General features: G+C 38.6%; 1 protein-coding gene across 6 annotated transcripts in view; it reads left to right on the top strand.

Annotated features, from left to right (window-relative positions):
* Positions 1–12,316, top strand: part of CCDC88C (coiled-coil and HOOK domain protein 88C) — a 122,935-nt gene that overhangs the window by 93,507 nt on the left and 17,112 nt on the right. For all 6 annotated transcript variants that reach the window (XM_072986575.2, XM_020807587.3, XM_078383728.1 and 3 more), the window contains exons 15-21: positions 234–1,304; positions 4,615–4,742; positions 5,717–5,858; positions 6,165–6,353; positions 7,945–8,106; positions 9,673–9,950; positions 10,818–10,961. In XM_072986575.2, coding sequence (XP_072842676.2) covers positions 234–1,304; positions 4,615–4,742; positions 5,717–5,858; positions 6,165–6,353; positions 7,945–8,106; positions 9,673–9,950; positions 10,818–10,961 — 2,114 coding nt within the window. The remainder of the gene's footprint in view (positions 1–233; positions 1,305–4,614; positions 4,743–5,716; positions 5,859–6,164; positions 6,354–7,944; positions 8,107–9,672; positions 9,951–10,817; positions 10,962–12,316) is intronic.

Below are 12,316 nucleotides of genomic sequence, written 5' to 3'. Positions count from 1 at the left end.
TTTAGGCCTATATCTTTTATAAGGTGGTAGTACTGCATAAGAAGAGCACCAAAGGTTTTTAACCTGTGTACGCAGTTTTTATACTTTGACATGCTGTGCTCTAATGTAGGTCATTATGTTCTGTATCTCGCAAGATGGAACTAGAGTTTGAGATTACTGTACTTGATATCCATATTAGATTTCTGGTATTTGATTAGTCTTCATCTTTTTGTTTTGTTTTGTTCTGAATGCAGATAAAAGACTTGGAAAAAGAAAAGGACCACCTCAACCGAGTAGTTTTGTCTCTGAGGCAGCGATCTCAAGTCAGTAGTGAGGCAAGGATGAAAGACATTGAAATGGAAAACAAAATACTACATGAGACAGTTACAGAGACTAGCAGTAAACTCAGCAAGCTAGAATTTGAGAAGAAGCAGTTGCAGAAGGACTTTGAGCAAGTTAAAGAAAAAGTGGAGAGAGTAGAAGAAATGGACAAAGAACTTCATCGTCTGGAGAGGGAGAATGAACAGCTCACAAAGAAAGTTGCAGCTATGAAAATTACCACAGAGAAAGTGGAGGTGCTTGAACAAGAAAATGGTAATCTGGAAACAGAGAATAGAAAGTTGAAAAAATCTCTAGATACTTTGCATAACGTTTCTGTCCGACTGGAGAGCCTGGAAAAGGACAACAAAGAACTAGATGAAGAGAACCTGGAACTGAGGAGAATGGTAGAGACGATGAGATTTACCAGCGTGAAAATGGCCCAGATTGAGGCAGAAAATAAAGAGTTGGAAAGGGAAAAAGAGGAGCTCAGGAAAAATGTAGAAATGTTAAAGGTTTTGATCAAGAAATCTGAAAGGTTGGAGCTGAGTTATCAGAGTGTGAATGCAGAGAATGAAAGACTCCAACAGATTGTGGAGAATAATGGCAAGAAGATCCAGGAGTTGGAGAAAGAACTGCAGGGTGCTGAAAGTGAAAATCAAACCCTCCAGAGAAAGCTAGAGGAGCTGAAAGTCTCAAACAGGCGGATGGAGTGGTTGGAAAAGGAGAAGAAACTATTGGAACAAGAGACGTCTCAATTGGATAAAGACAAGAAGGTGCTGGAGAGGGAGACCAAAAAACTTTGGCAGCAGGTGGAGCTGAAAGATGCAAATCTGGATGAGAATAGTATCAGACTAGCAACAATGGAGAAGGAAAACAAGACACTAGAAAGAGAAGTTGCTAGATGTAAAGATTCGTTGAATAAGGTGAAAGAAGTAGAAAAAGAGAATAAAGACCTTCTCAAGCAAGTTACCATTGATAAGAGAACACTAACAACATTGAGAGAGGCAAGCAAATTCATATTAATAGTTGTTGTCTGAACCATATGCATGCATCTCCCTTTTCAGCATCTAGTGTAGATGTACAGAAAATAATAGACATGATCTCTAGATGAAGAATTGGGGAGCCACTGTGTGGTGAATAGGAGTATTACATATTGTTGTGACATTGAGAAAGGTTGGATCTTTATGGCAGCCTGTGTAAGTTGTAGTAAATTCCTCCAGCACCTACAACCACTGAGTTGGTAAAATTATGTGAAACCTACCGCCTTAGTGCCTGCCTTGCTGATTGCTTACCCACAGAAATAAGGATCCTATTTCATAGTCTTAAATTGTACATTCAGGCACACAGGGCAGCAACATCTATGGTGACACAAGAAGGATTTACCCACTGAGGCCCAATTCAGACAAATGTGTCTCAGCTTCTTAAGCCAATATGCACACAAATATTTATTCACTTATGAAGCCTCTCCACTCAAGCCCTGAGGAAAGGAGCATGTCTCTAATTAACCACTGTTTCCCAAATATGGGTAACGAAAAATCTTAATTAATCTACAGAAATTATAAAAATCTATTTAAATTCGCAAAAGAAAAAATGACAAAGTGGGTCAATTTAAACCTATCAATGCTGGGGAGAATCGCTTTGATTAAGTCTTATATATTATCAAAATTTCAATTTCTATTCCAAAATATTCCATTACAGCCAGATACAAAAAAAGTAAAACTATGGGAAGGAAAGCTAGAAAATTTTATTGCCGGAAAGAGAAAGAAGATAAGATTCATAAATAGTGTCAAATATAGACAGGGTCAAAAGGGGGGATTAGGGATACCACAGCTTCAAAAATATTATGAAGCTTTACAAATAAACCAAATTATTAAACTTATACAAATTGACAAGAATTGTAAAAATTCTGATTGGGTCAAAATGGAAAGTGAAATGAAAATGGACATAGTAAACAAGTATATTTACACTACTAAAAAATTGTCCCCTCATGGATCATCCAGATTTTAAATCTAAAGACAAATATGCACAATTTAAGGAATGGAAGCAAATTGGAATATATAGAATTAATGACTTATTCGATTCAGGGGAACCAATTACTATCAGGCAAATAGAAGAGGAAACAAAGCAAATAAAAAGCAATTGGCTACAAATAAAACAAATAAGAAGTTTCGCTACTCACAACAAAAAACTGGCTTTCTAAGAACATTAACTGAATTTGAACAATGTATACAAAAAGATAAAAATAAAAAGAGAGGACTAACCTCACTAATATATAAAAGCATTATTGAGAAAGAATATGGAAAAGGTGGAGGATCTAAAACAGTGTGGGAAACAAATTTAAATATTAATATACCTGAGGAAATTTGGACAGGAATGTGGAAAAAATACCCATATAAATCTATATCAGCAAATGCAAAAGAAACAGTTCTAAAGGTACCGCATCGGTGGCATCTATACCCTACAAAACTACATAGAATTAATAAAGATATATCTGATAAATGTTGGAGGAACTGTGGAAAAAAGGAACTCTCAAACATATGTGGATCTCTTGCCCCAAAATAGAAACTTTATGGCAGGAGGTAGTTAGATGGATAGAAACACTGACTAATCAAAAAATAGATATTAATGAAACATTAATGTTATTTTCATTATTCACGGGGGGAAATGAGAAACTACAATATAAAGAATTAATTGCAAATCTTATAGGTACTGCAAGATCTGAAATAGCTAAAAATTGGAAAAAAGCCCAAGATCTCTCATTGCAAGCATTCACAAGTAAAATATGGCATACATTGCTGATGGAAAAAAATGACCAATAAAGTTAGATTTCATAGAGGAGAAATAAGCCATAGTAAATTCACAGAAAATTGGAAGCCATTACAGTGGGGTCTCTACTTAAGAACTTAATCCGTATTGGAAGGTGGTTCTCAAGTTGAAAAGTTCTTATGTTGAAGCTGCATTTCCCATAGGAATGCATTGAAAACCATTTAATCCGTATCTGCTCTTTTCCGTCCATAGAAACTACAGTGGAACCTCTACTTAAGAACTTAATCCGTTTTGGAATGGTGTTCTTAAGTTGAAACGTTCTTAAGTTGAGGCAAGATTTCCCATAGGAATGGACTGAAAACCAATTAATCCGTTCTGGCTGTTTTTTTGTTATGTAGAGGTGCGTTCGTACATTGAAGCATTAGTTCCCATAGGAACTAATGCAAAGCTGGTTAATACGTGCTCTACCACTAGGGGGAGAATTTTTTTTAACCTAAGATGACCTAAGGTTAAAAAAAAGAGCAGGAAAGGTTTTTTTCCTGTTCTTATCTTGGATTTCTGTTCTCAAGTAGAAGCAAAATTTAGCAAATAGAGCTGTTCTTAAGTTGGATTGTTCTTAAGTTGAGACGTTCTTAAGTAGAGACCCCACTGTATTAAAATATGCCGACAAAATAGACTTTGAGACATGTGGTTTGAAAAGAAATTTAGATTGTTGGTCAATATTTCTTTAAATGGTGACGGGGAATGGTATATATGTGAGTTGGATAAATGTGGGGAATAGCTTTGTATTTACTATTTGTAATATGGTCAATTGTCTCTTCATTCTTTAGAAATAAAATTTTTTAATTAAAATAAATAAACAAAAAAAGACCACCACTGTTTCCCAAAATACTAGTTAGAAGAATAAGATTTAATGAGAGTTTAGCTATGCTTGTAAAACCTGGTTATGCAAAAAAAAAGTTTTTTCTGGAACTTTCCAGGAGCACTAGTTTTGTAGCAAAATAGACTACAAGGCCCCAGTCCACAAAAATGAACACAAATGTTGACTTCCAGCAGGAATTCTTTTTGACGTATAAACGTTTTGCTCATTTGGGGGTTGGTGTGGCTCACAACAGGTCCTGGGAGTAGAAGCATTAATGCCCAAACCCACTGAATCTACTAATCCTTTTATTTTACAGGATATAAAATATATACAAACATACAGTAATTCAGAGTGTTTATAGGCATATTCCCAGCAGTCCATTTTCATTTACTAGCCTTCACAAATGTTAAGTTGTCACTGATGGTCATATGCAAAAAAACATTATAATGACTAAGAAGCTGTGCAAGTTGAAACATAAGAACAGCAGCATAGGTCACATTTATTTGTCTTACGTTAGCTATGCGCATCTGGTGATTACATAGTTTTTCTCCCCAACAGTCATCCCTTTTTACTGCTGAAATAGTATGAAGTGTAATCCAGAGGGCCTCCCAAATCTGCTGTTAAAGAGCATTTGTATGACAACATTCTTATTATTATGCTAATTAATTAAGTTATTTGATGTTTAGGATTTGGTTCTTGAGAAATTAAAGAGTCAGAGGTTGTCTGATGATATGGACAAACTGGACCAGGAACTGCAGAAGATTGGATTAAATAAGGAGTTACTCCTACAGGATGATAACAGCAATGATGATAAGTAAGAAGACTGCTTCTTTCTGATGGTGCTTTGGAAAGATTTTCTTTACCTTTGTCATAACCGCTGGACGTCTGTTCTCTAGATTCTGGCTGAAATCTTATTCATTTAAGTTTTAAGGTGTAAGGTTGAGGATGCCATCATCTAGGGCTTTTCTAAAGGAATTAAACACATTGTCTTTCTGTCCCAATGCCCCCAAGGGTCCTGAGGGGGGCTTTCATCATCAAAAAACCATGGGTGCCGCAGAACAGGAGGAGGAAGTCTTTGTGTGAAATTACCACCACTATTAAGTCATCCTGCTGGTGGTGAGTAATTTAAGACTTCCTAATTCTCTTTTATGGCCCCCATGGGTTCCAGACAATGAAAGTTATTGATTGGGAGCCTGGGTACAGGGGCAGCCTATGGTTAATTTTGAAAACATTGCCCCATCTGATGACATCTTCAGCCTTTCACTCCAGAACTTACATGAACAGGATATCAACCTCTTGACACGTTTGACAAAAGTAGATTGAAGGGTTGGTGACAGTTGAAACCACCAATTCTGTTTTAGTGCTAAAAGATGGTACTTGTTTGCTCATTCCAAGCCATAATGCAGAGATGAACAGGATGATGTATTCCATATATTTGGGGCTGCAGGTCCAACAGGAACTAATCAGTATATTCAGTGGCCAAAGCAAGGGAGGGTGAGTCATGGATAATAACTGGTGTCAGAACTGAGATGCTGTCTGTATGGTAGCATTGATCCATGAGTTCTAGTTTGTCTCCCACCAACCCCTCCTGCTCACCCAGGAACCACCCAGGGATTTTTTTCCCTTGAATTAATGTTTCTAATCCAAGAAATAACTTTTTGTATAGCCTTATTTTAAACAGGTGTTGTATGAGATCTTTTCTAGCATGACGAAGAATGGCTTATATTAATCAAATGGTAGTATCTGTATGTTTTCTATTACTGATACGTTATCATTTGTATTGCACAGGGCGTATAAGATCTTGGAAAGCAAAACTGAGTGTGTCCTAAAGAGAACACTAGCCAATAAAGAAGAGAAAATTGCTTTATTGGAGACTCAAATACAGGACTTTCTGAACTTAAATCATCAGTTACAGAATGAATTAAATATGGTAAGAGGAAAACCCCAAGAGGAAGTGGGGTGGTGGAAAAGAGAGATATAAAGGGGGTGGCAGTGAAGGAGAAATGACTGCTGTCCTCTTTTGACTGTTGCCCCAACATTGGCAGCATAAAGGCCTCAACAGATTGCTTCTGAAAGAATGTGGCCCTCAACAGAAAAAAAAAATCTTTACCTGATTTTAAATGAATTCTTGGATCTCTTGGAAAAGAGCTCTGGATTAAGTTTTAAATAACAATTCTGTGGGTCATAGAGTTGTATTCAATGAAGCATTTTACAAAACCTGTGTCTACATTTACAGGTAAGAAAGGATTTTGAAGGTCTCAAGAAGAAACAAGAGAATGGAAAGAATCTGCAGAATTCATCAGAACAGCCTAATGAAAATGTCATTTCCATTCATCAGGCAAAAGGGAAATGGGAAGAAGATCACAAAGAAGCAACAATGGAACTTTTGAAAGTGAATGACAGAGCTATAGAACTGGAAAGGAATGTAAGCTTTCTCCTTTCAAGTACAGCCATAACGTGGAATTACTTGTGTCCTTACGAATTGATTAATAATGATCACCATACGAAGTGACTGCTAGGTTGTATATATTTATGTCTGCTTCTATTTCCCTTATTGCCTTCAGTATCCTATAGGTGGAGAGAAGGCTTCTCTTTTAGAGCAGTTAGGTATTGAGGCCAGTGGTTTAAGCTCTTATTTTTATTTCTAGAAGCTCTTCCTTCTAGAATGCCATGTTCCAGCTCTGGAACATGCACATTTTGTGGGGAATCCTTTTTAAGGTGTGTACATTTACACATGACACGGCCCAGGATTCCACTCTGTCTCTCACTCCAGGACAGGAAAAAGGTTCCCTAAAACAGCCATTCTCAAGGTGAGGCCACATGGCCCCCTGTGGAATCCTGAGCCACTTTAGGAGGGCCACAAACTGAAAAATGTGAGAAGTTGTGTATTTGTTTGACAATGGATTCTGGAACCTGAAAAGAGCTGAAAGGGCCGTGGCAAAAAAAGAAAGAGAGAGAGAGATGGAGAATGACTGCCCTATAACGTACATAGTTCTTTTCTTGGGTTTCCATATTGGTAAGGTAAAAGTAAAGGTTCCCCTTGACAATTTTTGTCCAGTCGTGTTCGACTCTAGGGGGCGGTGCTCATCCCCGTTTCCAAGCCATAGAGCCAGCGTTTTGTCCGAAGACAATCTTCCATGGTCACATGGCCAGTGCGACTTAGACACGGAACGCTGTTACCTTCCCACTGAGGTGGTCCCTATTGATCTACTTGCATTTGCATGCTTTTGAACTGCTAGGTTGGCCCATATTGGAAGGGAAGGCTATTGCAATGTGTAGCCTGCATAATTAAATTGTGAATCAATCCGAGAGAGCTTTGAGCACTGTGGGACAGTATATAAGTGCATGCTTTGCTTTGCTTTTGTTATTATTAGTGATGACCGAATTACATTCAAGGAACATGCCTGCTATTGTTTACCTTCTCACTGGTAGGCTTTAAAGAGAAGTTCCTATTTTCTTCAGAACACCATTTGAAAGTCACTGATTTAAGGAACAGGAGGTGGAGCTTCATTTCTATTACTTGCTGCATTTTACAAGAGTTGGGGGCGGGGGAAGGAAGACAGGCATGTTTTTTAACAGGCCAACAGATAGTTAGGTTGGCCTGCCTCTTGCCTTGAGATACAACTGATACTTGGCTGATTGGTTTTTCTGTTTAGTTCTCCAGCCGAGGTATGCTTCCCATCTGCTCTCTGGTCCCAGGGAGCTGGCAACTGGAATTTAATGTTCATTTTTAACAAGAAGGGGAAAAGTAAACACCCTGCAGCTGCTCCTCCTGTAGCAGATGGTGAAGGGTGGGTTGTCAGAGGCAGAGGGACAGACACTCTCTCTCTGGTGTTCTTTGATTCCCTGGCACCACACTGACCAGTTTAAGATCAGTAACTGAAAAGGCACTTACACATTGTGCGCTCTTGAGAGGTTTAAAAACAAGACAGACTCCCTTTGCATCATTGATAGTTTCAGAAAAGGTAGCAATTTCATGTATTTGTCCTGTCTTTTACGTTATGCTTCTCTCTTAGAATGCAGCCCTGCAGGCAGAGAAGCAGCTTCTGAAGGAACAGCTCAGACATTTGGAAACTCAGAATGGCTCCTTCAGCAATCAGATCCTGACACTGCAGAAGCAGAATGCGTTCCTTCAAGAACACAACACAGCAATGCAAACGCAAACAGCCAAGCTCCAGGTCAGAGAAATTCGTAGAAGTTGCAAACAGGAACTGTCTAGGTGGCTTTATTTTAAAGAGGGCAGAACATAAACCCACTCCCTGTTAATTTGGGAGGGGAGGTTGTTTGTTTTGCATTGGTCTCATCATGTTTAAATGACAGTTGGGTTGAAAAGAAAAACAATCAGCACACCATTATCCTAAAATCAGTGAAAATAGTGGATGTACTAGTTCTTGAGAATATTGAAAAGTTATTTTATATTCTGTCAGGGCTTAGCTCTGTTGAAAAAGAAGAGAAACAGCACTCAGAAGCTGAATGTTGTACAGGAGTGCAATTACAGTTGCAGTATTCTAATCAGTCTTCTCATTTTGATGTTGAGAAAAATATGAATTATTTGAAAATGAAAATAGTTCAAATTACAGATTAGTCAGAAAATACAGCTACAATTTTAAATATGGTACCACTTAGGCTGCAATATTGGATCCATGAGAATGAAATTTAGGCTATATTCCACACTCCTGTTGAATACCACTTGGCTTTAGAACAGAAAATGGCCATAAAGTTCTTTTGAGTAGAGCTTTTAGTCTGGCCTTTTCCAAAAGCACAAGATGTATGTCCCCCTTCAGCTAACTCACATGGTTACCGCAGCCTGCGGGAACAGAAAAGAATGAGTACGTAAGCACCAAACCCTGTCTCAGTAGCACCATGGAGATATGTTAATTAGTAGGCTGAATCAAGCCATACAGTGGAGGATTTGATGCTGAAGAGAAAGAACAGGACCGGGATTGGAAGGTGGTATTCTTTTCCATGAACAGTAGAGCTAATCGTGTCGTTTATTCTCTCCAGTGTTCAGAATAAGTAATGTTTTATACACATACATGCATATATGCCCCAGGCTCAGAAAGATTCTGGATTTTGGTCTAGGTAACAGAATGGAATTTAGTAGATCATACGCTTGCTTGCCCATAAAGGGCAGGTGAAGGTATCCAGTTCTGTCACTAAATGGCACTCATGAGGAAAGTGAGTGAAATACAATTACCCCTCCCTACACTTCACTACTTTGATCTCCCTGGCCTGCTTTTTTCTAATAGTGGCAATTTGTTGGCTGGAGTTTATTTTTTAAAAAAAACCAAAGCACCCTGGAAAGTAAGATGGAGAGACAAAATAGTTAGCTCTCCCCGGGCACTTCACGCTCCTTGTAGTGATAAAAGCAGACTGTCTCATCCCAGCTCAGATGGAACAATTTGGGGAAAAATACATTTTTGGATTGCAGCTTCCAAAATACTATTTGCCATGTTGGCTAAAGGATTGTGGAAGTTCTGCTCCCAAAATGTAACATTTCCAACCTCAGTCTCTGCTTTGTAGACAAAGCTTCTTGCTCATGTTTTAGAAGATGCATATAGATCCATTTGAACCGAAATGAACTAATGGACTCAGTGTTTTCTTTGTGGAGGGGCAAAAACAACAACAACTAATCATCATACAACTGAAATGTTCGCCATTTTTGTTTTTGCCTTTTGTGGCATTTCCTTTAATATATTGCTGGTGTGTCAAGGTGTTCCTTATATTTCTTTTGGAAATGTTAGGTAGAGAATTCAACCTTAAATTCCCAGAGCGCCTCCTTGATGGCACAGAACACTTTGCTCCAAAACCAGCAGCTGGCCAAGGAGAGTGAATATGACAACCTGCTGAAGCAGAAAGAACAGCTCAAAGCACAATACGAGTCCCTCCTCCAAGACCATGAGCAACTGACATCGTTGCACGAGCGGCAGTCGACGGAGTATGAAACACTGATCCAGCAGCACAGCTGCCTCAAAGCTCTGCACAAAAATCTTGACCTGGAACACAAAGATCTAGGAGAGAGGTTGGGGTTCTTGCATAGTATCTCAGAAGAATAACTTTGTCTCAGCCAATGTGGAATTTTGTAGAAAGACAGACAGGGTAAACACATCCCTGCAGTAGAATAATTACACTCTTCAGGCTTTTGTTACAGTCTGTAAGATGGTTGCTGGCAAAAAGGACTGGGGTCTGTTTTTGTGGGCTCCAGTACCTTTAGAGCTCCCTGGCTTCTAGACATCTTTAAAAACAAAGAAATTAACTTTTTTTCTGATCAGAAAATTTACCCCATAACCCCCTCCCCCTGTTTTATTTTTAAGTTTTAAATTTTAATTTTCATAGATTTTCTTATTTTTAAAGGTTAGGTCAATTTCTCAGTTAGCAAAAGACCATTGCAGCAAACTTTACTTTAAAAAAAAGGTTTTAAAATGGAGTAAGCCAATTAATATCTTTGCTCACACCCCTCCCTCTTTAGTCTCTGGGTCTCAGGAGTGTGTGCCTGGAACTGCTGATAGATCTGAAAGTAACCCTTAGCCTTACTAAAGTCAGTGACCTCTGCTCTAAGATGTGGATGCCAGCACTCTGTACCACCTGCCCAATCCAGTCCATTAAATGTTCAGATTTGGCCCACAGAGGGTCCTTTTCCCCTGCCAAAGCTATTCAGGGTTCACTCCTTCCTGCCTTCTGATGGGCCAGGCATTTTACAATTTGGGAGTTAAGCACTTTTAGATCATACTGGAATGGGAGAGAATAAAGCAGATGCTTAGAAATGCTTAATGTTTTATAATAAACTATCAGAATTTTTGAGGCAAAGGACAGCTCTTATTTCTGGTTCTTGTCTTTATAGTGAGAAGCGCTGAGGGAAAATAAAAGCTGTTCTTACTCTTCTTTACAGATATAACAGCTTGATACAACACAAAGCCAAACTGGAAGAACTAGAAATGTTTTTACAATCAGAAAAAGATATTTTACAGCAGGAAAAAAGAGCAAGCACTATAATGGCAGCAGAGAATCAGAAGCTGAGAGAAGAACTAGAAAGGTAGGTACCTGTCTTCTGAAATAGTGGCAGCCCTTTTTCTTAGATGATCCCATATTGCTGCTGGGAACTTATAAGAACCTGTGCAAATAGTTAATCATTCTTTAAAGAGCTGGCTGGATAGCTCAGTGAGTTAGGTACAGTGGTGCCTCGCTTGACGACATTAATCCGTTCCAGCGAAATCGCTGTAGAGCGAAATCGTCATCAAGTGAAATAAAAAAGCCCATTGAAATGCATTGAAAACCGTTCAGTGTGTTCCAATGGATGAAATACCTGCTCATCCAGCAAAGATCCTCCATAGGGCGGCCATTTTCTGCCCCCTGTATAGCGAGGAATCCATTCCTAACACAGCGGGGAGCCATTTTGCACAGCGGGTGGCCATTTTGGAAACACAATGATCAGCTGTTTTGATCGTCGTTAAGCGAAAAACCGGTTCCCGAATAGGGAACCAGTCATCGTGAAGCGAAATTCCCCCATATAAACATCATTTTGCAATTGCAAAAGCGATCGCAAAAACCTAATCGTTAAGCGATTTCCTCATCTAATGAGGTAATCGTCAAGCAGGGCACCACTGTATCTGGTTGCGGAGCCAGTGGTTGCCTTCTGTGAGTAAACTAAGTCTGTGTGGCCTTGGGCAAAATGCACAGTCCCAGGGCACCCCCACCCCCAGAAGAAGGGAATGATAAACCACTTCTGAGTATTCTCTACCTAGAAAACCCTTAAAAGGGTCAGCATAAGTCAGAATTGACTTGATGGCACATGATTGTTCAGTATTCATTCTGTTTTTATTAGCATTCAGAAATGATTATTTGTAAAGTGTTGATAGTGTTTTCACTTTCACTTTTAACTCTTAACAGTGCTGCTTTTGTTTTCACTCTGGGGCCCCCACCCACTTAATCACAAAAAGAAGTTTGAAAGCCTTTTACAAGATATTAAATAGTACCACTCTAAAAATCATATAGAATGCAGATACTTGTGTTAAATGTACTATTAGTTTCAAAGGACACAAACACCACAATTATGATTTTGACAGAAAAGACATAATTAGTGACATAAATTCTGCTATATAAAGCAGAATCCTTGCTTTTGAAAACAAACGTTTTAATCACTGAAATTTTAAATATTTTAATATTACATATCTTGCATAAAGTTGTTGTGTTTTTGTTTGTTTGTTACCAGCAAAAGGAACTGCCTCCTTCTTCACTATAGTAACAAAGGCTCAAAAGCTTTCTTTTAGAGTTCAGGGCTTTTTAAAAAATCATTTCCTATTCTATAGTAAGACCAAATAGCTTAAGTTCTTTTGCCGGTTGAAGATTTAAATCCTACAAAGGTTCTATTAACATCGCTATTGGGTATTT

The sequence above is a fragment of the Pogona vitticeps genome, chromosome 1 (assembly GCF_051106095.1).
Source record: "Pogona vitticeps strain Pit_001003342236 chromosome 1, PviZW2.1, whole genome shotgun sequence".
NCBI lineage: Eukaryota > Metazoa > Chordata > Lepidosauria > Squamata > Agamidae > Pogona > Pogona vitticeps.
The sequence above is the reverse complement of the archived record's forward strand: the minus strand, read 5'-3'. Positions and strand labels throughout refer to the sequence as shown.